Source organism: Euprymna scolopes, chromosome 25 (genome assembly GCF_053919585.1).
Source record: "Euprymna scolopes isolate OS-2025 chromosome 25, ASM5391958v1, whole genome shotgun sequence".
Taxonomy (NCBI): domain Eukaryota; kingdom Metazoa; phylum Mollusca; class Cephalopoda; order Sepiida; family Sepiolidae; genus Euprymna; species Euprymna scolopes.
The window spans coordinates 67,513,565-67,538,800 of NC_136506.1; the positions used below are offsets into that span (position 1 = coordinate 67,513,565).

The 25,236-nt window shown below is 34.5% G+C and overlaps 1 protein-coding gene across 1 annotated transcript in view; it reads left to right on the forward strand.

Annotated features, from left to right (window-relative positions):
- LOC145247420 (TGF-beta receptor type-1-like) overlaps positions 1–25,236 on the forward strand; it is a 174,563-nt gene that overhangs the window by 106,492 nt on the left and 42,835 nt on the right. Inside the window, exon 2 of the mRNA XM_080109180.1 lies at positions 2,388–2,496. Within this exon, the coding sequence (XP_079965306.1) occupies positions 2,388–2,496 (109 nt within the window). The remainder of the gene's footprint in view (positions 1–2,387; positions 2,497–25,236) is intronic.

Here is a 25,236-nt window from a genome sequence, read left to right on the forward strand (position 1 = left end):
TTCAAAATTTACCGGAGAAGATGATGGGAGTGTTCTCAAATCCCTATGTGCACCCCTAAAAGAGCTACAAAGACCAAACCTCTTTTAAAACTTCAAATATAACTTATTTTGATGAAATTTTTATCCCCTCCATATAAAATACTCCAGGGAAGACGATGTAAGGGTTCTGAATCTGTTACTCTTTATACGCTGAATATCTATGTAAACTCATGTCTAAGTGATCCATCCTTCACCAACTTTCACATTCATATACAAGAATTTCTCTGGTGTCGTTGAATAATAAAAAAAAAAGAACATTTCTTCTGGAATATTCTGTATTAGGTACATTATTCCTATGATCTTTAATATATATTTAAATTTTTTTAAATTTCTGTTTATAAAAAAAACTATTAGACTATTTAAAAATAAAACTATTTAAAAAATATTTTTAATAAAATTATTTAAACAGTACTTTAAAAAACAAACTTTCCAATTATTAAAAAATAGTAAATAAACTAATTAAAAAATATTTTCAAAATAAAATTTGTAAAACTATATATAAAAAAAAAAACAAAGATTTCATGCGTATATTTGTCGAAAAACAAATTACTTTTTAGAAATTAAAAAGCATAATAATGTGTGTGTCGGGAGGGGGTTATGTGACCTAGCAATGCAAGTTTATTTAGGTAGCCATCTTTGTTTAATGGTAAAGTTAGTTCAATCATTTTTATGTACGAGTAAAAATATTTAAAAAAAAAAAAAAAAAAGAAGGTTTAGTCTACAAAAAAATTATGATATTTTATTCCATTATTATCAAAAATTAGTTAAGAGAGGTTATATCTAAAGCAGGTTTATTTAGATTGTGGATATGAAACTAACTCCTTACTTTTCAAACAGCATTTTATATTTTATGGATAGGACATATACATACAAATATAAAGTGGCCTTGTATGTCTGTCTGAGGGACAGTCTTTACCAAACTCCTTTTTCAATTTTTGGTCTACAGATTAAAATTTGACATGTAAGGATTTGGACCTCTGGAACAAATGTGATTTGGTCTTTAGCCAGTACAAATAGCTGCTATTGGGTCAAAATTGAAAAAAATTGGAATTTAGTGAGCGTAAGTTGACTTGAAATGCAGTTGTATGAATGTGCAAATATTAATTTTTGCACTTTTTGTATGCATATGTATTTAGGTCAGATGATAATGAATAAAGCTGGAGAGTTTTGGTTTTGATTCTAGCTGATGGTACCCAAATTATTTATTTTATATATTTATTTCTGGAATCACTACTATAAAAAAAATTGTGACAACACGAGTAGGGAGGTGCATAAAAAAACAAACAAACAAAATAAAAAACAGGACTTGGGTGCCATCAGCCAGAAGCAAAACCGAAAGCAAAAAAAAAAAAAAAAAAAAAATTTGATGGATGCATATTTGCATAACTCAAGTTAGCAAGCAAATGCTTTTTATCGATGTGTCCATGATCGTGCAGATGTTCTAACGTAGCAAATTCAGCTATTTAGAACGGAAGAAAATAATGATGGTTAGCACATGTGCGGTTTGCAAACCGCATTGGAAGCTTTTTATCTGACCCTCTCCATTCAAACAGAACACTATTTTTACACAAAATAATCAATAATTTTATTTTTCAATTTTTTAGAGATCGCTCTTTCTAACAATGCTGCATTTGTGCCTGTAGAATGCGGATGACAAGTTTTTAGCAGACATATGAACACACACACATACACAAATGCACACACATTTGAGATTCATTTAATAAATCTATATTTTTATTTATAACTAGCATCTCAGCCCGGTGTTGCCCGGGTGTTTTGGAGGTGTATGTTGAGCAAAAAAAAAAAAAAAAGTCAATTTTTTTTAATTTGACCCTATTATGACCCCTTAACATTTATTGTTTTGGGCTCAAATAAAGTTATTAAGTTAGATGCATGTCCAAGGAACCTATATCTAAAATTTCAAGTGTTTAGACCCAAAATTGTCGAAGGAGTTTGGTAGAGTTTTCAAAGGTCAAATCGTTGACCTTTGACCCCTTAACAGCCAAAATTCTGTCCGAAAACCAATCACAAAGATTTTTCCAAATCTCAGTACCCTGTATATCAAATTTCGAGTCTGTAGACTAAAAATCAACAGTTATTACGTAGGGAAATGTACACACACACACAGATACAGACACGTTCACTTTTATAGATATATAGATAGATTAAAAACATTGTGGTAGTTACTTTTTTGTTTGCTTTTTCTCAATTGATTTTGTTTAAAAGCAATTTAAGATGCTGATTTTTATTTTTCTGAATGTTTTTTTTTGTATAAAATGTGAATTTTGACTCTTTTAATGCAATAATCTCAAATTTTTTAATGTTTTGTTTGCATTATTTCTCCACAGGTTTATTGTGTTACTGCAACAGATGTCCGAATGAAACCTGCCAAACGACGGACGGACTTTGTTATGCACTTGTAACACGTATAGAATACAAGGAGTCCTACTCATGGGCGTAAGTATGATGACACAAGAACTAGTATTTGCTGCATTTGCTGACAAATGATGAAAAGCAATCTCTGTCGTCTCCTTTTAGATTTTAATAAAAATTGCTATATAATAACGTGAGTTCTTACCTCACCATCGACCACCACTATTATTAAATCTGATTTTTTTAAAATTCTAATTTGGGATAAGATCATGAGTCTTAATTCTGATTTTTGATAACATTTTTATTTGGATTGTTTGGATCACTGTTCTCACGTTTAGTGTTATTTTCACAATATTTTGTTCGATGTAAGCTGTATGGAATTTTGAACAGAATTCATGAGGTTAGCAAGCTTTCCTTCCATCAGCCATGATTAGGTAGAAGTCCTAAGTAATTTGCAATTGTATTTTGAGTGTCAGCCACACTGAGGACTGCAGCTTTTACCTCCAGAAGCATGTACCTTACAACTGAATTTTAACCAAGTACTTTATCCACTATGCCACAGGTCCTTGCAGATTCGGAGTTTGACAAGATACACCTGAAAAAGGTCAGAGGTGCTAAAATAACACTGAAGATGAGAGCAATAGTCTGGAGAATCCAAATAATACAAATAAATCCTTATCTCAAAAATTTAGAGTTTAATTCCTGGGTGTAATCGTAATTAAGATAACATAGGGTTTGTATCATTTGGTTGAGAACATGCAATAGTTTAATGCAATTTAATCTAGGATGTATACTAAAAAAGTATAGTTTAGACGAAGTTGTTACAATACAATAAGAGTAGAAAAAGACGAACATTTTTTTTTTTTTACTGGGGGGGCACCATTTATCAAGGCCCAAAGACCATTGAGAATAATAGTTAATGGGTGTTTGATAGACGATGAGACAACATCATGATGATCGGTAATGGTGTTTGATTGTTTAAGAAGATGGCTAAACGAGAACTTGTTTACATTAGACTTGGAAACGATCATATTATAGTCAGCTGGGAAGTAGCTCCACAGTATTTTGTTCCACAGACGGATAGTTCTGGGAAAGAAACTGCTCATGGAATTTTCCTTTAGTTTTAGGCATAGTTAATAGTGATGAGATGATTCCAATATTTTCTCCCGATTCCGATACAATTACCGATTCCCATCCTTTATAAACTCTAAATATTTAACTACAAAGTTATTTTTCCACAAATATAGTAAAAACGTGTTAAATGTGCAGATATTTTCTCAGGCGTAAAAAAACACACTTGTAAGCGATAATCTATAGATTTTAGTTTTACTATTAATTAAAAATCAATAAATATTGATTTTATCATTACTACCAGCAGTGGAAGATTTTGCTTTTGACAGAATTAAATTATAAAAAAATTAAAACAATTGTTTATTGGCATCGGAAAGTAGGTACTAATTTTTCCCCATACTCCTAAAAGTTTCGATTTTCCTGATTCTGATTGTCCCAACACTAATAGGTAGATAGTTAGGGAAACTTACTCTTACTTTTAATACCATGGGAAAGGTGAACAGCTTTATACGCTGTATGCCATTTGCGAGCTTCAAAACGGTTTCAATGCCCTCAATTTCACCCTCAGGCTGACTTCACCTATTGACATGGTTTTCTTGCATTTGCAAAAAGTGTAATATTCTAATAACACAGAACTTTTTAATAGGTCTTACAAACCAGCCAGTTTAGTAGGCAAAAATAGTCTTCTATCTATATGTATATAAAAGGCAAAATGTGTGTGACCATTTTGTGTATGTCTTCAAAAGGCTTTTCTCGCACACTGTTCCGGGGTCGTTATGATCGCTTACAACTGTTTATATGGGTCCTAAATAATAATATGTACGATTTGGGAAAGTGCGTCGCATCTAGATTTATTTACATCGACTTTTATAAAATTATTGCTATTTTGGCTTCTTGCATGTTGATGAGGCTTTTTCATATAAAAAGCGAAACTAATTCAAAGTTAACAAGTCGTCGGCATTGCGCCGGGAAATGTCCTGAAGCAATCAGCTTTGATCAATGTTGTACATCAGACAATTGCTATTCAATTTGGACAATTGGGAGCTGGTTTCCCTCTCCCCAACAACTGTTGGGGGAAAAAATACAGTCAAATTTGGGTAAACAATTGCGTGACTTCTATTTGACCTTCTTAATTAAGTCAAATGGAAACAGCAGAGTTAACTTTTATTGCGCACGCCTGTTTTTATAGTTAGATAAATAAATTCAAACCTACTTAATGTTGTCTGTCGCCGTGGCTCAATGGTTAACGTAGCACGTTTTTTTTTTTTTCACACATTAATTTCCAACTCAAGGGTACGGGTTTGATTCTCATACTCACCTACCAAAACATTTTTTTTTTTTATTATTTAACACCCCCCGGAGTTTTGATCTACCTCAAGACACCCGGGCATCGCTGGGTACCACCCGCTAGTCTATATATATAAAAGCCAAACGTCTGTGTGTATGTATGTTTGTTTGTAACGCTAAAACTTTTGAAAGACGGAACCAAACTTGACAAATTTGGTATCATATCGAAGCCCCATCACCCGGATGACAAATATCAAAATTTCACGTCAAACGGACCACTAGAAGTTGGTCAACTGATCAGTTATCTTCGAGGGGGGGCCCCAAAAAAACCTGTCATTATCTATATACATAAAAGACAAATGTTTGTTTGTAACGCTAAAACTTGAGATGAAAGATTCCTCTCCCCTAAGAATAAAACATATGTTCAATATCTGCTTTTGTTTTTTCATTGTTTATATGGTCCCGAGCAACGCCGGTAGCCCTGCTAGTATATATATAAAAGACAAAAGTCTGTTAGTGTGTATGTCTCGCTAAAACTTTCGGCACACACGACCAACGCTGACAAAATTGGTATTGTTCGAAAGCTCAGTCTCCTGGCTAACAAATATCCAAAAATTGACCCAAAATATTAATTCTTTCACTGTTGACTAAGCCGTTTTTTACAAGGAGAGATCACTTTTTTCATCAATATTTTTGCCAAGTCATCATATGCATTGCAATGATTAAGCTTAATTTGAACAGCAGCGACGTATGTCACGGTGGGCACGACCACTAAACTGTTTGCTTTTTTTCACTTCCTCTTCCTCTTAGCATTACAGGTTCAAGCCTGCCTGTACATTTTCTGCTTATTTATTGGCCAATTCTTTAAATATTGTTGAAAAGAAGATAAAATAGTCTTTCTAAGTATGTAATTTTTATAAGTTTTACACCAAGTTAAAATAGAATTTATTTCTAAAACCTGAAAGTTATAAATATAAATATTTTTTGAAGACTTAATTTTACATGTTAGTTAGAATTTTTTTTTTTTTTTTTTTTTTTTTTTTTTTTTTTAAAGATTAAAGCAACTAATCTTTATCAATATTCTTAAAATTGTACACTTAATCAGAACACACCTTAAACTACAAACTGAAACTTGTATTTATCTTCTGCAATAAATTGAAGAGGAAATATGGCAGAGTAAACTTAACAGAAATTCCTTTACAAATTATAAGGTGTGCAAAATAAACACCACTACTTATTAAAAGAAGATAGTTTCAGAATTATTTTGATATTATAATGTGAAATTTTAATTTTTTAATGCTTCAGAAGTTTGTGAAACTTAATTTTAGGAACCCCCCCCCCCAAAAAAAAACTTCAATATTACAAGTTTTTTTAAATAAACGTATACGAGCATACAAGAGGAAAATAAAAAATAAAAAATTGTAGTACCTGTCCACCCTTCTTGATCATTTGTCAGACATTAAGAAATATTAAAGAATCGACACCGAGAGGAATGAGAAGAATATGTAGATAGCAAAGACATTGTTTATTTGTTCAGTTAATTAGAAATTACAACTGTAATCCGTTTTAATGGATCTAATCATTTTTTTTTTTTTTTTTACTTCTACCTCTGTCATACAGAATCTCTTCCTGATATCTTCAACCTGTTTTGCAAGATGATGTCATTCCTTTGTGACATTATAAAGGATTTGTCCGGTTTCTGCCACCTTTGTTTAGTTGCACAGATAAACTATTATACAAGATATATATATATGATGTAGTCCTAGTAGTTGTGTGTGTGTGTGTGTGTGTGTGTGTATATATATCTCATCGTCGTGAAGCTACCTATCTCCTCTGTCTTGAGCCATGGTGAAAGTCATGTAGGCCAAGTGTGTGTGCGTGGCTGTCGCACAGCCATAACCACCCAAAACAATATACTCCGCGATTGGCATTCTGTCATTTCCTCCACCTCTTTTCTCCCTTTAGATATATACACACACACACACACACGTTTTTGTTTTGCGATACTTTTTGAATAAATTAAATTATTTATACGAAAGTGCATTTTTTACCCAATCTTATTTTTCTCAAAGAGATGTTGCGAGCCTGTTCCTGCTTTATCGTTATTTTCATGGCAAATGCTTTTCTGAGCTCCAATCTATAGCTCCCCTCTCAAAACTTACACAAGGAACACTCATCTAGCTGAAAACCCTATCAATAATTTCTCCCACTCTTTATCCGTGCCTAAACCTAAATGTAGATTCCATGAACAAAGCTTTTTCTTAGAACTGCACACCTGTGAAACTCTCTTCCATTTGCCTGCTTTCCAGCTGACTATAATGGTCGTCTTCAAGTTCAACGTAAACAAGTTCTTGATGAGCCGTTCGCCTTAAGTAATTCAATTTACCAAATTTCCACTAACAATTATTAGAACATTGTCCCATTGACCAGTGTACACTTATCCTCGAGTGGTCTCTGGCCTAGATAAGTGGTAACTCCTGTGTAAAGAAAAAAATGTATAAATCATGCAGAATATTTGCATGAATATAATTACACGTAATATGTAACTAAAGATGATCATCCCATAAGAAAATCAAAAAAACTAATAAGGAATTAAAGTGAATGTTTAAAAGAATATGCAAATTAGCTAGATCTCTACAGATGTATGCAGTTCTACAACCCATATATAAGAAAGTTTTATTTTCTTTATAGAATAGAAAAAAAGGGTTTTAATATGAATATCAACACACAAAAAGACCAAATTTATAGGAGTATAGCTAATTCTCTTCTGTCATTAATTGTTTTTTTTTTTTTTTTTTTTTTTCCTCCCTGGTTAATTCAAGTCAGGTTACTATATTCATTGATGGTGATTTATCTTTTAATGTTTCTTAACTAAATGTGCATGACATTGTTTTTATATGCAAAGACATAGTCATATTGTTGCCACAGTTGTGAAGGGAGCTGCTCAGAGCACCCTTTCTTGTCTTGACAGGGTTCAAAATCGGCTTCAAAACCTAGTTGGTTTTCTTTCTCCTCCTTGCAGACTGTTTCTCACCGAAGAAACGTTGCAAGTCTATCTCTGTTCTATTATTATTTTCATGGCAAGTGCTCAACTGAGCTTCAATCTATGGTTTCCCCCCACCTTGCAAAACATTCAAAACAACCACTGTCAACAATTTCTCCCACTCTCTGTCTTTGCTTTAGTTTAAATGCAGATTCCATGAACAAAGTTTCTTATCTAGAACTGTCTGTAGAACTACTGTGAACCTGTTTTCCCGCTGACTGCAACCTGGTTGTCTTCAAGTCCAGTGTAAACAAATTCTTATAGAACTACCCTTTTCAATAATCAAATTCATCCCAATTTCCACCATTACCAATTACTATGTTATTGTCTCGCTAACCACCATTCACTATTCTTGAGTGACTTTTAGGCCTTGATAAGTGTAACTCTCTTGTAAAAGAAAGAAAAAAAAAGCCATTCATCAATGTGATGGGCTCAATATATTTCAAGTAACTGCTATTTTAAAAAAGGGACATAACTCTGTATTTGTTTATAGAAATAATAAAAAAAAGAAAAATGTCATATTTAAAAAAAATGCAAAGCAAATAAAATTGCAAGTCAATAGACTGCAGGGTAATCTCAGACAAAGATAAATAAATGATTTGCATTTAAGACATGGTTTCTGTTTGTTCTAAATCCATCTCCCAAGAGACAATTACTAATAGTTAACCTACTTTTTTTTTTTTTTTTGGTTTGGTTTCACATTGTATATAGAGAGTGTGCGTGTGGAAAGTAGCCGAGATGGGTACATGGAGAAAAGATGTGAAGGGGGGGGGGAAGAGGAGTAGGAAGTAAAGTTTCTTTTCCTTATGGAATTTATTTTTATTCTAAGATTTCTATCTATGTGTCTGTCTGCTAAAATTGGATGGTATGGCAATCTTAGTTTCTGTATTGATTTCTTTTCCTTTTTATGTCTCAGGGTTTCAGTTTTATTTTTTATTCAGTATTTTAGTAAAACCGCCATTAATTCTTTTGAATGATTATTCGTTCTTATCACGCTTCTCATTGAATTATTCAATTATTACAATAAGGAGTGGTCAGTTTTGTGACTTGACCAGCTTATTCCAGCAGTTGGAATGCAACCTTCTACGAATCATGTTCGACAGTTAACTCCTTAAAACAGACTGGTGCTACCAGATCAAGCTGTTTGAAGATATTTGTTTCCTGACTTTACTAAACATTGATGCTATTTTAGTTTTTTCCTTTCCTTTGCAAAATTCAATCATGTTCTGCAAGGCCAAAAACAAAATCTACAAAACAACCAAACCAAACACCATGAATAAATATTTGAAACAAAAAAAAATTTTGCAAAACCTGAAAAGGTCGATATGCTGCAAAGCCAAACAGCGAAACTAAACACCACGAATAAATATTTGTAGATATAAAGAATTTGAAACATAAAACCCATTTTTCTATAAAATTACCAGATTTGGCATTGAATGACCCGAAAAGGGTTGACATGCCATATAAGAAAGCAACCAAACCAAATTTTAAAACCATGACAATGGTGAAGATTCCATAAAAATAAAACCTTGAATCTTCATTCCATTCAAATTCTTTAACCTCTCCTTCCCTTCCGGCCCTGTCGGTGGGGCATTAGAATACGCCGACTGCCCCCCTGCAGAGGGTAAAAGTCCCTCAATGGGGGTCCTGGATATGACCTTAAACTATATCCAGTGGTGAGGCCCCAGCTTGTGGGCTTTGGGGAGTGTGGAGCCACCCTTTAATTACCATTACTCCCAGGTCCACTCTGACCCGGAGTAGTAGTACCTGTTAGGGTCCCAACTATGGGTTAAATAGAAGCCGACGTGAAAACAACAAATATATTCTATTAAAAAAATTTTTCTTCAAAATCTTTGGATTCGGCATTAAATAACCCGAAAAGGGTTGATATGCCGTAAAACAAAAACAACCAAGTGAGGGTAAGGGCATGGAGTTGTGGGATCATTTCTAAATGACAGAAAACAACAAAAGAAATTAGCGGAAGGTTTAGATCGTGCACCCTTTTGATAACCTTTCTTGTGGAAATAGTAAATTTTTTTTCATATCATTTCTCTCTCTGCAACACGTCCTCCATCGACAGTTTTCACTTCCATACATCATACTGCGCACACGTGTCTAATAGATTCTTCCTTTGGTTGACAGTGGTAACGCTCTGCTGGTTAGTAATAGCAGTTCACTAAACTTTCTCCATCCACTCATAACTCTTGCAGTCACACCAGCACACATGTGCCAACTGTATCACGAAAATGAAAAACTATGCAGTAGCTAGATTGTAATCAGCACGGAAGCAGTTGAGTTAGATTGTTTGAATCGGAAAAAGTGAGATTGTAAAGACAGGTGAATGCAAAAAAATGAAGACAAAGTACCAAGCCTCTACTATTATATAAAAGGAACTTTTTTTGTGTGCGAGTTCGTTCCCTATGGACAGCAAAACAGCTGAGCCGATTTTTATGAAATTTAACACAAATGCACTTAATGTATCTGGCAGTGTTCTTAGGTTTTCTAACATGTGAGGATGTTAACTTTCTGAAGGCTAACGGGAATGAAATCTCGTGTTGAACCTCAGAGCATTTTAACGATTTTGTTTCATCAGACCAACTTTGAGTTGGTTTCTGGTAAAAATATGATAAAAGTTGAATTTAATGTATTGGCAGAATATTTGGAAAATAATTATATGTATATTAGTGTTCGGGCGATTAATTGGAATCGGAAAAATCGATAAATTTAGATGTATCGGAATCAGTATCAAAATTGAAAAATTGGTATCTATTTTCTGATGCCAAAATGATTCTTTTGTCTTTATTTGATTTTGTTTAAAGCAAAATCTTCCATTGCTGATAATAATGATAAAATAATAAATATTTATTGATTTTAAAATACCAGTAAATCTAAAATTTACAGATCACTCTCCACAAGTGTAATTCTATGTTTAGAAAAATATCTGCATATTTAACTTGTTTTTTACAGAAATCGAGGAAAATAACAACTCTATCGTTCAATATTTGGAGATTTAAGAAGAATTGGAATCAGGAATTTAGTACGGAATCTGAAAAATATTGGAATCGTCTCATCATTAAAATATATATATATATATATTATAAGTTTTGAATAACTGCACTATTTAGGGTCGACTCCAGTCTTTAAAACATAAAACTAGAAATACTAAATAGAATAAGAAATTTTTTTTTCCTCTGAAAAAAAAAAAAAAAAAAAATGCACACACAACATACAGAAATGAATATACAAATTGTACATAGTTAAATTTTACATTGAACGCTGGGGTTATTAGTTAGATTAGGATCCACAGAGTGATTGAGGTATTTTGGTAAATGTTGCCAGTCAAGAGTAAGACTTCAAAATCTCATCTGTTACATAGTCAAAAAGACCCTGTACCCTCCCCCTCCCAATTTCTTGTGGGGCCTTGTGCCTAATTTTGTTGAATTGAATTTTTTGTACGTTTTTTATGTTCAATTTTTTCTTTCTCAATAAAATATATAAACAAGATCAAAGTGTAGTATCTGTTCTTCAGGTGCTGCACTTCTATTTCTTGTTCTCTTTCGGTGAAGGAGAAATCCTTCACGACTGAGACAATTTTTATTTTTGTACCTTTTCTCCACGTTGAAAAACGACCCCAGTGTCTAACTCTGTCCCGTGGGGAGGCATAGTAAATAGGTACATTACAATGTGTAAAATGATTCTTTTCTTTCTGACATGAATATTGCTTAGTAATTTCTTAGTTCTCTAATTTAGAAGAGTCTGTCTATTGTCATATGGCAAGTACTAAATTATCAGCATTGTTAGACAGTTGTACAAAACTCTCTGGATTACTTTTCTAAAGCACACATGAAAAAAAAAGGACTATACAGATTCCTGATATACTTGCACTTTAACATTAAAGCAGTCACTAAATGTGCTGTTAATTCTAACACAAGTTTGAGTTTTTCTATACAGTTGTTAGTAAAAGTCATTTAAACGTTCACTTCATAAGGTCAAAGGAGTTGCTGAAAGTATTACACTTACTCAGCGTGGAGATTCTTCTAAAGAAGAGTCGATTACACTGTTATGGTCATGTGGAATGTTTTTTCTCATAGATTAACCATTGCAAAAACATGGATGTCTTAAATTGCAGAAAAGTTGGCCAAACAAGGAAAACTTAGAAGCAAGTGATTAAACAAAACCACACGGAATGGAATTTGGACAGCTGACCTGTTGAGCAGCGAGAACTGGAGAGTGAGCTTGTATAATATCAAAAAAAACATGTGACCTATGGACAGGGAAAAAGTGATGTTAAATGAATAGAAAAAAAAAAGTGCTAGGCATAAGGAGTATAAATGTGGGTTATATTTAGTTTCATGCAAAAAAAAAAACATGTGGAAGCCCTTTGAAAATTCAAGTACTTTTGATTTTTGTGAAATTCTCACAAAATTATCGGATATCAATTAGTAAATATTACCAAAATTTGATTTTTTAAAAAAAAATATTTTAAAGGGTTTTTAGAAGGTATAATATAAGTACAACTTTCCATTTCAAAAAATTCAAATTTGCATTAATTTGAATCCAATTATTAGACACCAATTAAGCAAGATTCTCTGAATTTCAATTGTCCTCACATTAAAACCACAACCCCAGTTTAAAAAAAACCCCAAAAAAACAAAGTTTTATTTTTCTGATGTTACCATGATACTTTTCCACGAAATAACAGACTTGCAATCAGAACTCTTAACCCAATTGACTCAAAACAAGTTAAAGCAAACACAAATGAACCATCTGCCCAAGAAAACCACCAAAAACTTAGCTTTCTCTACCCATCTCTTGGAATATAGATATTGGTGTCCTTTTTTAATAAACTGTCAACCGCTCACTTGAAAATCATGCCCTGTTTATCTTTGCACATAAAAAAAAAAACTACTGCCTCAAGGGTCCAGTATCTAAGCAGACAATTAATTTTTCAAAAATGGTATGGTTTTATCCCTCATTATAACTCCCCCTCTCTCATTTCAAGTGGAGAGAAATCAAATTTTCGATGGTCAAACCCCAAGCCAGCTATATTTCCCATGTCTTTGGTGGTCTTTCTTTTCTTAGATAAATATTTCTATTGCGAGCCTATTATCAGCATGCATTGCCCCCATGCACTCCATTAAACATGCAGCAGTGCATATGTTTACACCAACAACAATGAATTCATCTGTCAGAATGATGAAAACACTCTGATCATTCTAGGAATGATGGATGACACTGAGAACTTTTAAAAAGTGGAGCTGGTTTGCACAGAACTAGTGTCACTCTCTTGTCCCAGCCAGTCTGATCCAGCAGGAGGACAGGATCACACGAACTGAAGGTTAGGTGGAATGCAGAAGCTGCCGTGAGTGTTGGTGTCGTCCTACATAGTGCCTAGCATTCCCAAATAGTCACTTATCTGGTACTGGCCAGGCTCAACATTGCTTAACTCTGGTAATATAACAAGAACCAATGTATGAATGCCATTATGTCATATATACCTAATAGCAGAGGTACCTGGCATTGCCCGGGTGTTTGGAGGTGAAAAAGAAAAAAGTGTTAGTAGGCAGGCAGGCTTGAACCCGTGACGTGATGCAAAGGCGGAAAAGAAAGTGAAAGAAAACGTGACATCTTACCGCTACGCTACAAGGCCATAGGAAGTGAAAAGTGCACGCTACTTTTGCCTTTAATATATATAGATAACAATTAAAAGTAAACTAATAAATGTTTAATAATTTATTCATGATTCAAAAGCAAAAAAGTGTTATTTTCACTCACCATAAAAGAAGCAATAATGGAATGTTAATTTAATCTGATTTTATGACTAAAAATACAATTTCATGACACATGGATTATTCAATAAAAAAAATGTTGGAATTCCTCTAATTAGTGAACAACTATCAGCTGTGGCTTCAAATAAAGAATTTGACGTAGTGACCACGTACATGCCAGAGCTTGTTTCCGCTTATGTGTTTTGGTTTTGTTTGTACTCCAACTAAAATAAATGCCAAATTTTTTCATTAAATCATAAAAAAACAAAAAAAAAAAAAAAACACAACCTGTTAATCATTTAAAACCAGACTAAAACATTTGCAGGAACCTACTGATTTGAATTATGTCATTTGTCATAGTTTTTGAGACTCAACCATTAATAATTTATTTGTTATGCACACATGCACGCACATCTTCTCCATATTTGCATTTAGGCTGCATTCTTTCATTTAAGCAAAAATTGTTAATTATGTTTTTGAATTTTTTAGATGAGGATCTATAATGTAGATTATTTGCATTATTCTAACTACTATTTTCATCTTGAATATTATTCTCATGTTTCAGCTGATGTAACCTCTGACCTTTTCCAGGTGTCTTGTTGAACTCTTGAATATACGCAGAATTTATTTAATTCAGCATACTTGTATTCCATCTGTCATGACTGGGTAGAAATATTAAGCAATACACAATTGTATTCTTAATATCACTTGTAGTGAAGATTGAGCCTTCAACCGCAAGAAGAGTATAGCTTAGAACTGAATTTTACCTAGCACTTTATCCATTACGTCACAGATCTGCAAAGCTGACAGAATATTCGCATCCCAAGATAAATTCTATTTACATTGTGCTTGTTTTAAAAGTACTTTAATGGAAAGTGCTCTGATAACTTAAACCACTTGTGCCTCCTCAAAGTACATACTTCTAACAAGCAACAAAATCTCATCCCTTCACTGTTGAGGTCCCTACATACTGGGAAACCTTCTACTCTAACTGCTAGATTTTGAAATTCTCTTTGTTTCTTTTTCCTCTAATGGTACTAACCTGCAGAAGTTTAAATATACTGTGAACAAACATCTCCTTCCTCCCCCACAGCCCCCTGTTAGATATGATCCCAAATAGTAACCCCTTACATCCAAGTAGCAATATGCGTTGTTTGGATTAAAAAAATATTTTAAAATACTGTTACTCATTGCATATGTGAATGTTATTTTTTGTAGGTTGCTGGAATGTAATAGTTTCAAGAATTTAAAGTAATAAAAAAAAAAAAAATTAGTTTCAGATTGTAACATTTTCATGTTAACCAAAATTGTTTTAAAATCAGAGGATAGAGGGCAATTAGGCTTTTTAAATTCTATGTTTATATATTTGAAGCATCTATATATGTTATATAAGGGTCTTATAAGTATTATTGTTCTTGTTCGTTGTTAGGACTTATTAAATGTGAGTCTTATTAAGACTTTGTTGTTGTGTCTTAGAGTTGTTGTTGTTGAGAGAGATTGTTCGTGTTATGACGAGATTCATATTTATAAAATGTTCGTACTTAGAAGTGTAGATATGAGATGTAGAGTTCACATTGTAGATATGCGATGTCAAGACGTGTATGTAAAGACATTTTAAACCACATGATATACAAGACATATAATAACAATTTTCACTTTACCTTTTGGTAGAATTACAACACAAAGACGATGTTTATAAAAACACATGATGGGTTTATTTCTTCTCCCGACTGGTCGTGGTTTTCATCATCAAGAATTCAAAGCTTCACATATTAAGTTTCAAAAGTGACCGTCTTGCTTCTAGAGGTTCGAATCCCAACTGCCGACTATCGTCTGGCGTCCTCAAACTCCCTCTCCGTCTCTCACGGTTTCTCCTCGCTTAACTCTAAAGTTTTCTAACTATATCGAGAACTTCCCATTTTCTATGACGTCATACACCTGTTAAAACATGTGTCTTCTTTCACGTGTTCTGGAAATGGGTGTCCAAAACTTTTTCCTTTGTTTACAAAAGGAATTTTAACCTATATTCCCAGTAACCTATTTTTCCAATATGTTAAAAACATGTTTATTATATTATCTTGTAGTTGCATTCCTCAATTGAATTTTTCATAACAGAATTGACAACCCACATTCTTTTCTTGAAACTATTTTATCTCTAAGCTAAACAATGGTTTGTTTTCACATTCCATTGCTAATTCTCTCTCGTAATCTATTTCTAAACCTAAATTACGAGGTTTGAATTTCGTTTATGCTATTTCATTTTCATTAAATCTCTCTATTTTTATACTTACATGAAAAGGGGACAGCCCTTATCATGTAACATATATATAAAAGCGAAAATGTGTGTATGTTTGTATGTATGTGTGTTTGTATGTCTCGCAAAAACTTTCGACACGGATCACGGATTTTCACGTGATTGGTATCATTTTAAAGTTCCAACCTTCACCCGACAAATATCGAAAAATTGGCCAAAAACATTAATTTCTTCACCCTAAAATCATCAGTTTGCTACAAGGAGAGGTCAGCAAAAACCGTCCTCTAATGACAAGTTTGCTTCAACGCATGCGTCATACGTTTTTTTTTTTTTTTTTTTTTTTTGACACGGTGGTCACCACTTATCAAGGCCCGGAAGCCACTCAAGGATAAGGGTTATTGCAAGTACAGTATGTAAATGTGGAGATTTGATGAAGTGTTTACTTAAAAGGGTGGTTCATTAAGAATTTAACGTTGGACTTGAAGACATCCAAGTTGTAGTCAGGTGGGAAGCAGGCAGACGGAACAGAGTTCCACAGGCGTGCAGTTCTAAGAAAGAAGCTTTGTTCATGGAATCCACGGTTTGATTTAGGCACAGATAAAGAGTGGGGAAATTTTTCACAGTGGATTCAGCTAGATGGGTGTTTTTCGTGAAAGATTGGCGAGGGGGGACCAGAGATTGGAGTTAAGACGAGCACCTGCCATGGAAATAACGATAAAATAAGGATAGGCTCGCAACATCTCTTCTGTGGGAGAGAAGTTGCAGGGTAGAGAAAAGGGCATCCCCCACTAAGCCACAAAGTCTATTTTGTACTCTGTGAAGGCAGGATAGGCTGTTTTTAGCAGCTCCTGCCCAGATATAGCAGCAGTATTCCATCCTTGGACGCACTTGGCTTTTATATAGATAGAGAATTGCATCAGTAGTGAGATATCTTCTGGAGCGGTAGAAGGATCCCACCATCTTTCCAGCGACTTTGGCAACAGACTTGATGTACGTGTTCCATTTCAGATCAGGAGTAAAGGACAAACCCAGAAGCTTGTCAAAACACAGAGCTTCTCCCAGACGAGAGCCATCCATTTCAATTGATGCCAGATGGGGATCAGAGCGTTGATGATATAAAGATAGGAGTTTGGTTTTAGATGCATTAAAGGTAACCAGCCATGACTTCCCCCACTGAACCACGCGCTCGAGATCAGATGCGAGAATCAGAGAACTTTATCATTTACAGCCTTTGATGTGTTGCCGTAGATGGTTGTGTCATCAGCATAGATGTCAACGAATGATTTAAGTATGTGTTTTGGGAGGTGATTGATGTAGATCAGGAAAAGAGTTGGGCCCAGGATTGACCCTTGAGGGACTCCAGCATTAATACTGTAGGCCTCTGATTTTTGTCCATCGACCACTACTCTTATTAGCCTATCGGAGAGAAATGATTTAATAATTGAGAAAACATTTCCAGTAATACCGTAGCTGGAAATCTTGTGAAGTAGGCTCTTATGCCATACCTTGTAGAAGGCCTTTGATATGTCAAGAGCAATTGCCCTAGTAAGGAAGCCTTTGTCTAGAGATTCACTAATCCTGTGAGATACAACCGTTAGCACATCTGCGGTAGATCTTGCAGAACGGAAACCATATTGTGTGTCACTAAGAAGATTGTTTCTGCTGAGGTGGTTTACTATTTCTCTATTTAATATGGATTCCAACAACTTACTCATAACACACAGGAGGCTTATTGGTCTGTACGTCGAAACACACAGGAGGCTTATTGGTGTGTATGTCGGAACATGATTTACTTTAAATGTTTGAAAAATCGGCACAATTTCGTCGACGTCGTCTTAGCTCAGTTGCTTAGAGCGCAGCCTCATTATCTAAAGGTTTTAGGTTTGAATTGTGGTGTGAGATGTATTTTTTTTTTTTTTTAATTTTAATATTGAAACAGCGTTATTTAAGCCATTTTTCACGTGTTTTTTTTTTTTTTGGGGGGGTATTTTTCAGATTTTTTAACAAAGTTTTAACGTTTGTTTTTCTGTTTTGCGTTTTCTTTTTTTGTTTTTCCCATTTTTACATTTAACATCGTTCGTTTGCCTTACATTAGTTTTCTTTTGTTTTGTTTTTTTTTTAAATATTTACTTCGCTTATTCATATGTTTTGATTAACACCCGAGAATGGTATCATTTTGAAGCTCGACCCTTCGGATGACAAATATCAAAAAATTGGCTAAAAACATTGATTCCTTCACCCTCAACTGGGCACTGGGAGGAGTAGCAAAAAATCCTTCCTTCATGACAATTTAGCTAAACACACATATGTAAGAAAAGGTTCTTTCTTCAATTAGTTTAAATATTAAAAAAAAACAGCCTAATTTCGCTCACGCAGGCATAGACCAACAGTTATAGTAGCAGTATTGTTACCTTAAGATTGCATGTTCAAGCCGAGATATCAGATATATATTTTTTTTTCCGATTTTTAAAGTTTTAATATTGAAACAGGATTATTTATGCCCCCTTTTTTTTTTTTTTCCCAATTTTTTAAAAGAAGTTTTAACATCGTTCGCTCATTCTTTATTCTGCGTCATGTTTGCTGGGGTTTTTTTTTTTCCAATTTAAAAAATTATATTTAAACAGGTTTATTACGTTCACTTATTCTTTATTTTCAATTTTGTTTTGACCCCCCCCCCCTTACTTCACCCGGGCAGTACCAGGTATCCCCGCTAGTTTCTCATACAATGAGAATAAAATGCTAAATTCATATTCACAATGAAAGACCAATTGCTTTCTAGTATACTGAAAGAAGGTCCGCTCTCCAAGGTTTACCTTCTCTCTCGGAAGGATTTAATATATTGATAATCTCCCGGGGCCCTTAGATAATGACAGGAGTGCTCAGCTATTTTTTTATAGACCAGACTGTACTTAACTGAGTGTGCTGGCTTTTTAAATTTGTTTCTAATTTAGTAATTGTTTCATTTCACTCTAATACATAGTTTTTTCTACAGGTATGTTTTGTTTTTTTTCAACAAGATCAGAAAAAATTGGTGATCTTCGGCTATTCCGTAAGATCTCAACAATGAAAAATAAAAATTATCTGTATCACTCTGACTTATGCTCATGGAGCCAAAAATTTTGATTAAAAAAAAACAAAAAAAAAACTTGTTTATTTAAAAAAAAAAAAAAAAAAAAAAAAATCCTACATCATGCTATCTAGTTTCTTAAATTTTCAAATTTGTAATTTAAATTCCTTTCTCATCAGAGTTTTTGGCTCCAGTTTGCCTCATTCTTGCCATAAAATTGTCTGTCTCTGCTTTGCATTTAGTTCACAAATTAAACAAATGTAAAAAACATTGGTGTAAAGGTGTACCGATTAATCGGTAGTCGATCTAATTGGCTGTTTTGCTGATTAATCAGCCAATTAATTACTTTTCTCTTTCCTATTAAATTTAAATCATTTTATCTCTGCCAAGTGACTCATCAGATAGCTTTGACACATTAACATAGTAACTGCTAATTTAACATTTGTCTGGCTACTATTATGGCTTTTTGTCTTTATTAAATAAAATTACAAAATACAATTTCTAATTTTTTAATGAATATAATTAAACAGTTAGATAAGAAAAAGAAATTATAAACCAACTACAAAAGACAAATAGTACTTCTTTAAGTGAATAACTATAAGCTGAAGTTCTGCACCTGCTGCTGGTCTACTGCTTCTTCTATTCTAGCTGCTTGCCTCCTCTGCTCTCATAGTCTCCTCGGTATTTAAAGTTGAATACTTTTACGTTTTAATGTAGAAACTTTAGACTTTCTCTATTTTCATGACGTAGCCTGTTCCTCCTAGGTTCATACACGTTACCCTCTGTACTAAAGAGCCTCTCACTCTCCAGGTGGTGCGCTTAAATATTTTGAAGCCAGTTTATCCAGCAGTGGTAAGGTCTCCTGTGTCTACTTCCACCACTGAAATAAATCCTCACTTCTTGTGACTAGTTGTAAAGCTATGTAATGGGCAAGTTCTTTTAGTCAGTTTTAGTGCTATGACTACAGCATATTCTTTTCATTGTTTTGACTCTTGAGTGTATATTCGTTGATATCTTCTATGCTTTTATATAGAGTGATGTGGTTCTCAGTTGATTTAATTGTATCGGATATATACACTCGAGAGTCAAAACTATGAAAAGAATATGTTGTTATCATACTCCTAGTTATTATGCAGTGATTGCAACCATTAATGCCAGTATCAAAATGAAGCATCAAATTCGTAGGAAGACAACGAGCAATTATGATCTGTGCAACGACTTCACACAAACATCAGATTACTGAAAATTCCTCTTTCTCTACAGAAGAGTGCCTGAAGGAAACTTTTTTGGTAGCTTGTGATACTATCGACATTCCCTCTCTCCTTGAGTGTTAGGGAGAAAGAGAAAAACATGACAAAAAAGGGAAATGGGTTTATAAGCAGAACAATGGATAGGAAGTTGTTCACAAAGGATCACAAAAGAAAGCTGGGATAGGATTGTTAATCAAGGTGTGCTAGTTATTGGGAACAAAAGATCAGTCAATATATTTTAAATTTAATTTCAGGTGTGGCGAAGTTTTTGCAACAGTTTATGTCCCTTGGGAGCATTTTGAATTTTTAACAGTTGACGTTAGTTGAGTTAGTCGAGGAGAGTTGCAAGTTGGACGCAGTAAAAATCAGGTTATGATTTTAAGAAAATCTGAAAAGTTTTAAGAGAATGAGATGATGATGAACAAACTTTGATAAACTTTTCCCATGATGGTGTCACACACACACATCCAGAGTTCAACCAGAATGTGTTTTTTATGTTTTCTTTTGAGTTGTTTTATTTATTTTTTATATACTTATATCCTACTGCACACTCCTTGCAGTTGCCAATGTGAAAGAAGACTATATGGTCAGAAGAGAAGATGGAAAAGACCATGGAGGCAGCATTGGTGTTGGTGGTTGTCAAGCAAGCGGGTTACCCGTATCTCACATATTTTATCTTTATTTGACAAACTTTTTACTCTGTTTTATTTGTTAATTTGTACGAATCGATATGGTATGACTTTTTGACCGGCTTTATTCTGTCATTGGTTTCCCTGTTGCTTTTGAGGAAGACCACATGAAGGTTGCTAACATCTATAAGCAATGCTAGTGAGCTGTTGATTGGAACTTAGTATACTCAGCTTGTCAGTGTGCATTGTTATCTACTTCACTATGGCAACTTACAATTAAAAATATTGCGATACAGGAACAGTTGATGGATCAAAAGCAATGCCAATCATTTATGCTTCAAATGCCCCCCTCCCTTTGGTCAAAGCATTAATTAAATGGAAATCCTAGACACAATCTACTCCACTAAGATTTAAAAAAAGAAAAGTAACTAAATTACATCCTATTGAGATTTGATATTCTTCAATGTCTGTACGTTTTTCGGTCAGATACGCACATATTTAGAATTCCTTCCTGAGAAAGTTTTGGCAAAATGTTTTCTATGGAAAGTTTTCTCAAATAAAAATATTGTATATTAGGTATCATTTGTTTAAATTTCTGTGTTGAATCTAAAATTATAAAATGTCCGTGTGAGAAGTGAATTTTCCTCTGTATGTGAGAAGTTTTCTGACAAGACGGCATTTAAAAGCCGATAGGACCATCAGCTTATTCAAAAGTCTGTGTGAAATGAGGAAATCAAAATTAATGTTTCTTTGTTGAATTGGTCACTGAAGATAAATAAAATTTATTTATGACTAGACTGGGTGCCCGGTGTTGCCTGGGTGTTTAGAGGTGTAGAAAAAAAAAGTTGTAATGGCAAATGCAGAAAAGAAAGTGAAAGAAAATCTTACTGCTACTCCATGACGCGACCGGAAGTGTAAAGCGTTCGACTCTAACGTAGTCAATCAAAAACAAGCTGGCATTGCTTTTAAACTCCCACGAAAGCAAATTAAACACAAGGTTGTTTTTAATGTGGGGGGAAAGCCAGCTCTCCCAAAAGGGGCCACTCTGGTAGTATCCAAATAAATAATTTTATCAATATGAAGAGTTTCCCCTACATTGACCAAGGACAAATTACAGAACCGATACTACCTGGGCGAAGGCCAGGTGTTGGCATTTGCGTTCAAATAGTTTCACTTCATTTATGTTTATATGAAAAAGACAAACAGCCGGCACGACAGCACGGTGGCAATTTTGTTTGACTCCATCAAAAAAAAAAAAAAAAAAAGATCGAGACAATGTCCATTTGTGAATCTGAGATATTACGATTTGGGAAGTATGCGAAAACTTCTCATGGAATCTAACCGACGTGAGACACCCCCACCCAATGGACATACACAAATGTTCGTGCCCAGTGTGCCCTTTATATATTAGACTAGCTAGTCGCCCAGCATTACTTGGTCATACAATACGCTTAAACATGATACTTTTATTTACGCAGATTGCATCTGTATTATTATAGAATCAATCCTCTATTGATTATTATATACTAGTCTGGGTGCTCGGCGTTGCTCGGGTGTTTGGAGGTGTGTGAAAACCCCCTCCCAAAAATGGTAGTAGGTAAGCAGGCTCCAACCTGTACTGCGGAGGAGAAAAAGAATGTGAAAAAAAAGTGACATCTTTGCTGTTACGTCCATCCATCACAAAACTGAAAGTGATTGATGTCAAAATAAGGGCTAGTCAATCGAAAAGAGTGGATGACTATCGAAAATATCTTCGAAAAAAGCGACCCCTTCCGTGTAGGAAACTGCCCCGTTGGCCAATTTTTCGATATTTGTCGTCTGAAAGTTTGAGGTTTAACATGATACAGGTTTCATCACATTATGATGCATCTGTCAAAAGTTTTAGGCAGACATACATACATTTAAACACACAGGTGAGATTTATATTATAAACTAGCGGGGTTACCCGGCGTTGCCCTGGTGTTTGGAGGTGTGTAAAATATAATAAAAGTTATAGTAGGAAGGTAGGCTCGAACCCGAAGCCTTGACGCGAAGGTGGAAATGAAAGGGAAAAAACCCAGACTCCTTGAGACGGCCATGAGGGGAGATGAAGTGAAAGCTGTCTTAATTTAATGTTTATAAAGTGAAATTGACAGGTGCGAGAAAGTTAAGTCGCATAATGTTTGATCTTAAAGTCAAACTAAGGTTGGCGCTGCAAGCCAGTTTCTGTTTCCCCCGCCCCAGCATTCTTTTTTTTTTTATACTGAAAAGCATAACGAAGATGCGGCGATAGAAAAATCTCGAAAATAGTGTGTAAAAGTCGGGCAAATTAAAGATAGATGCGACCCCCGTTCTTAAGTCGTAGATATTATGATTTAGACAGCATATAAAAAGTTTTGAGGAGGAGTGAGCTGACTGAGAAGCCCGGCGAAAAAAGCCTTTGGCAGACATACAGAAGAGGTGCACACACTAACACACATTTTCGCTTTTTATTTATATATAGACTAGCGAGGGGTACCCGGCGTTGCCCAGGTGTTTGTAGGTGTGTGTGGTTTTGGGTAAATCAAAACTCCGGGGAGGGGGGGGGTAAAATAAAAAAGTTTTGGTAGGTAAGTGAGGATCGAACCCGAACCCTTGAGGCAAAGTTGGAAATTAAAGTGTGAAAAACAAAAACGTGCGACGTTAACCATTGCGCCACCGCGACACACTGACAGAAACACGTTTGAATTTATTTAATTGCTTAAATTGGCAGGTGCACGTTTTAATGACTTAATGAGGTCAACTTTTGACTGCGGGGTAGCATTTCATTTAGTGCGGGAATGCTTCCTCCCCCCCCCAAGACGTTGGGGGTAGGGGGGAAACATTATAGGAAAAGGCCTAACCTACATGCGGCGAGCGAAAACTGTTGAATATTTATCTTCCCGAAGTCGAGCACATTAAATAGACAGGCGAGCTCCGTTGTTAACTCTGAGATATTACGATTTACATGTGATATAGAAAGTTTTAAAAAGTTGTTAGGCGACCAACCGCTTCTCTGAAAAAAGCCTTTCTTGGACATACACAAAAAGCGAACATACATTTTCGCTTTTATATATTAGACTAGCGGGGGTACCCGACATTGCTCGAATGTTTGGAGGTGTGTGTTGGTGGGGGGTGGGTAGATTAAAACAACCTTGTTAAAAAAAAACGTTGGCCGGTTGTTTGGAGGTGTGAAAGAAAAAAAATAATTTTAGTATAAAGGTAGGCTTGAACCCTGAACGTTTGACGCAGAGGTGGAAAGGAAATGGAAAAAAAACCCTGCGACCTAACCATCTCGACCACGGGAACAGATGAATTGATAAGTGTGTTAAGTTGACGTTTATAAACCGAAATTAGCAGGTGCGACAACATCAAGTTGCGGAAGTCAGTTTCTGTTTTCCCCGCTACGTGGCGATCAAACAATAAAAAAAAACACAAAAAAAACTAATGTAAGGCAAACGAACGATTAAAACAGAAAAACGAACACATTAAAAATGACTTAAATAAGCCTGTTTCGATATTAAAATTTAAAAAATCGGTGGGTACCCGAGTGTTTTTGGGTGTCGCTAAGAATAAGCGAAACTGGTTCAATATTTAAATTTAAAAAATCGAAAAAAAAAACATCTCACACCACGATTCGAACCCAAAACGTTTAGATAATGAACCAAGGCCTTAACCAACTGAACTAACGTGACGTACATGAAATTTGTTCGGTTTTTCAACTATTTAAAGTAAATCAGGTCACAACGTCATCTGACGCATGCGTAGAATCGGTCATTGTCACGAGAGGACCGTTTTTGTTGATCCCCCCCCCCCCCTGTCGAAAATTGTTGATTTCGGGTGAAAAAGTTAACGTTTTTGGCCAATTTTTCGATATTTTTCGAGCAAAGGATGGAGCTTCGATGTGATACTGAGTTTATGAATTTTCGTCGCGTCTGTTGAAAGTTTTTAGCAGACATCCATACATACATACATTTTCGCTTTTATATATATAGATTACGAGGAATAATTTGCCGGGTGGATTAATTTGTAAAAAAAAAAAAAAAAAAAAAAAAAAAAAAAAAAAAATTAAAAAGTAATGTCGTTCATCAAATTCCGTCTGTGTTTGTTTACAATATCACATCAGCTGATATTTGGGTTTTAGAATGAATAACCTGGAAAAGTCACTTCTCATAAATATTTAGTTTTAAAATATGTAAACGAAGAAATGATTTGCAATAATTTTAACTGGTACCTTTTTTTATCGTAAACTGAATTCATTAATAAGAAAAAATTAAAATGATGAGGTTGAACAGGGGATCATTCAATCGAATCCTCTACCACTGAGCTATATCAGCAGATGATAATAAATCTATTTTAAAGAAGAAATGATTTGCTGAGATTTTATTACTTCCCTTGGCTGGTGTAACGTAAAATATTCCCCTGTAAAAATTCTTTTGTTATTTAAGAGAGAAAAAC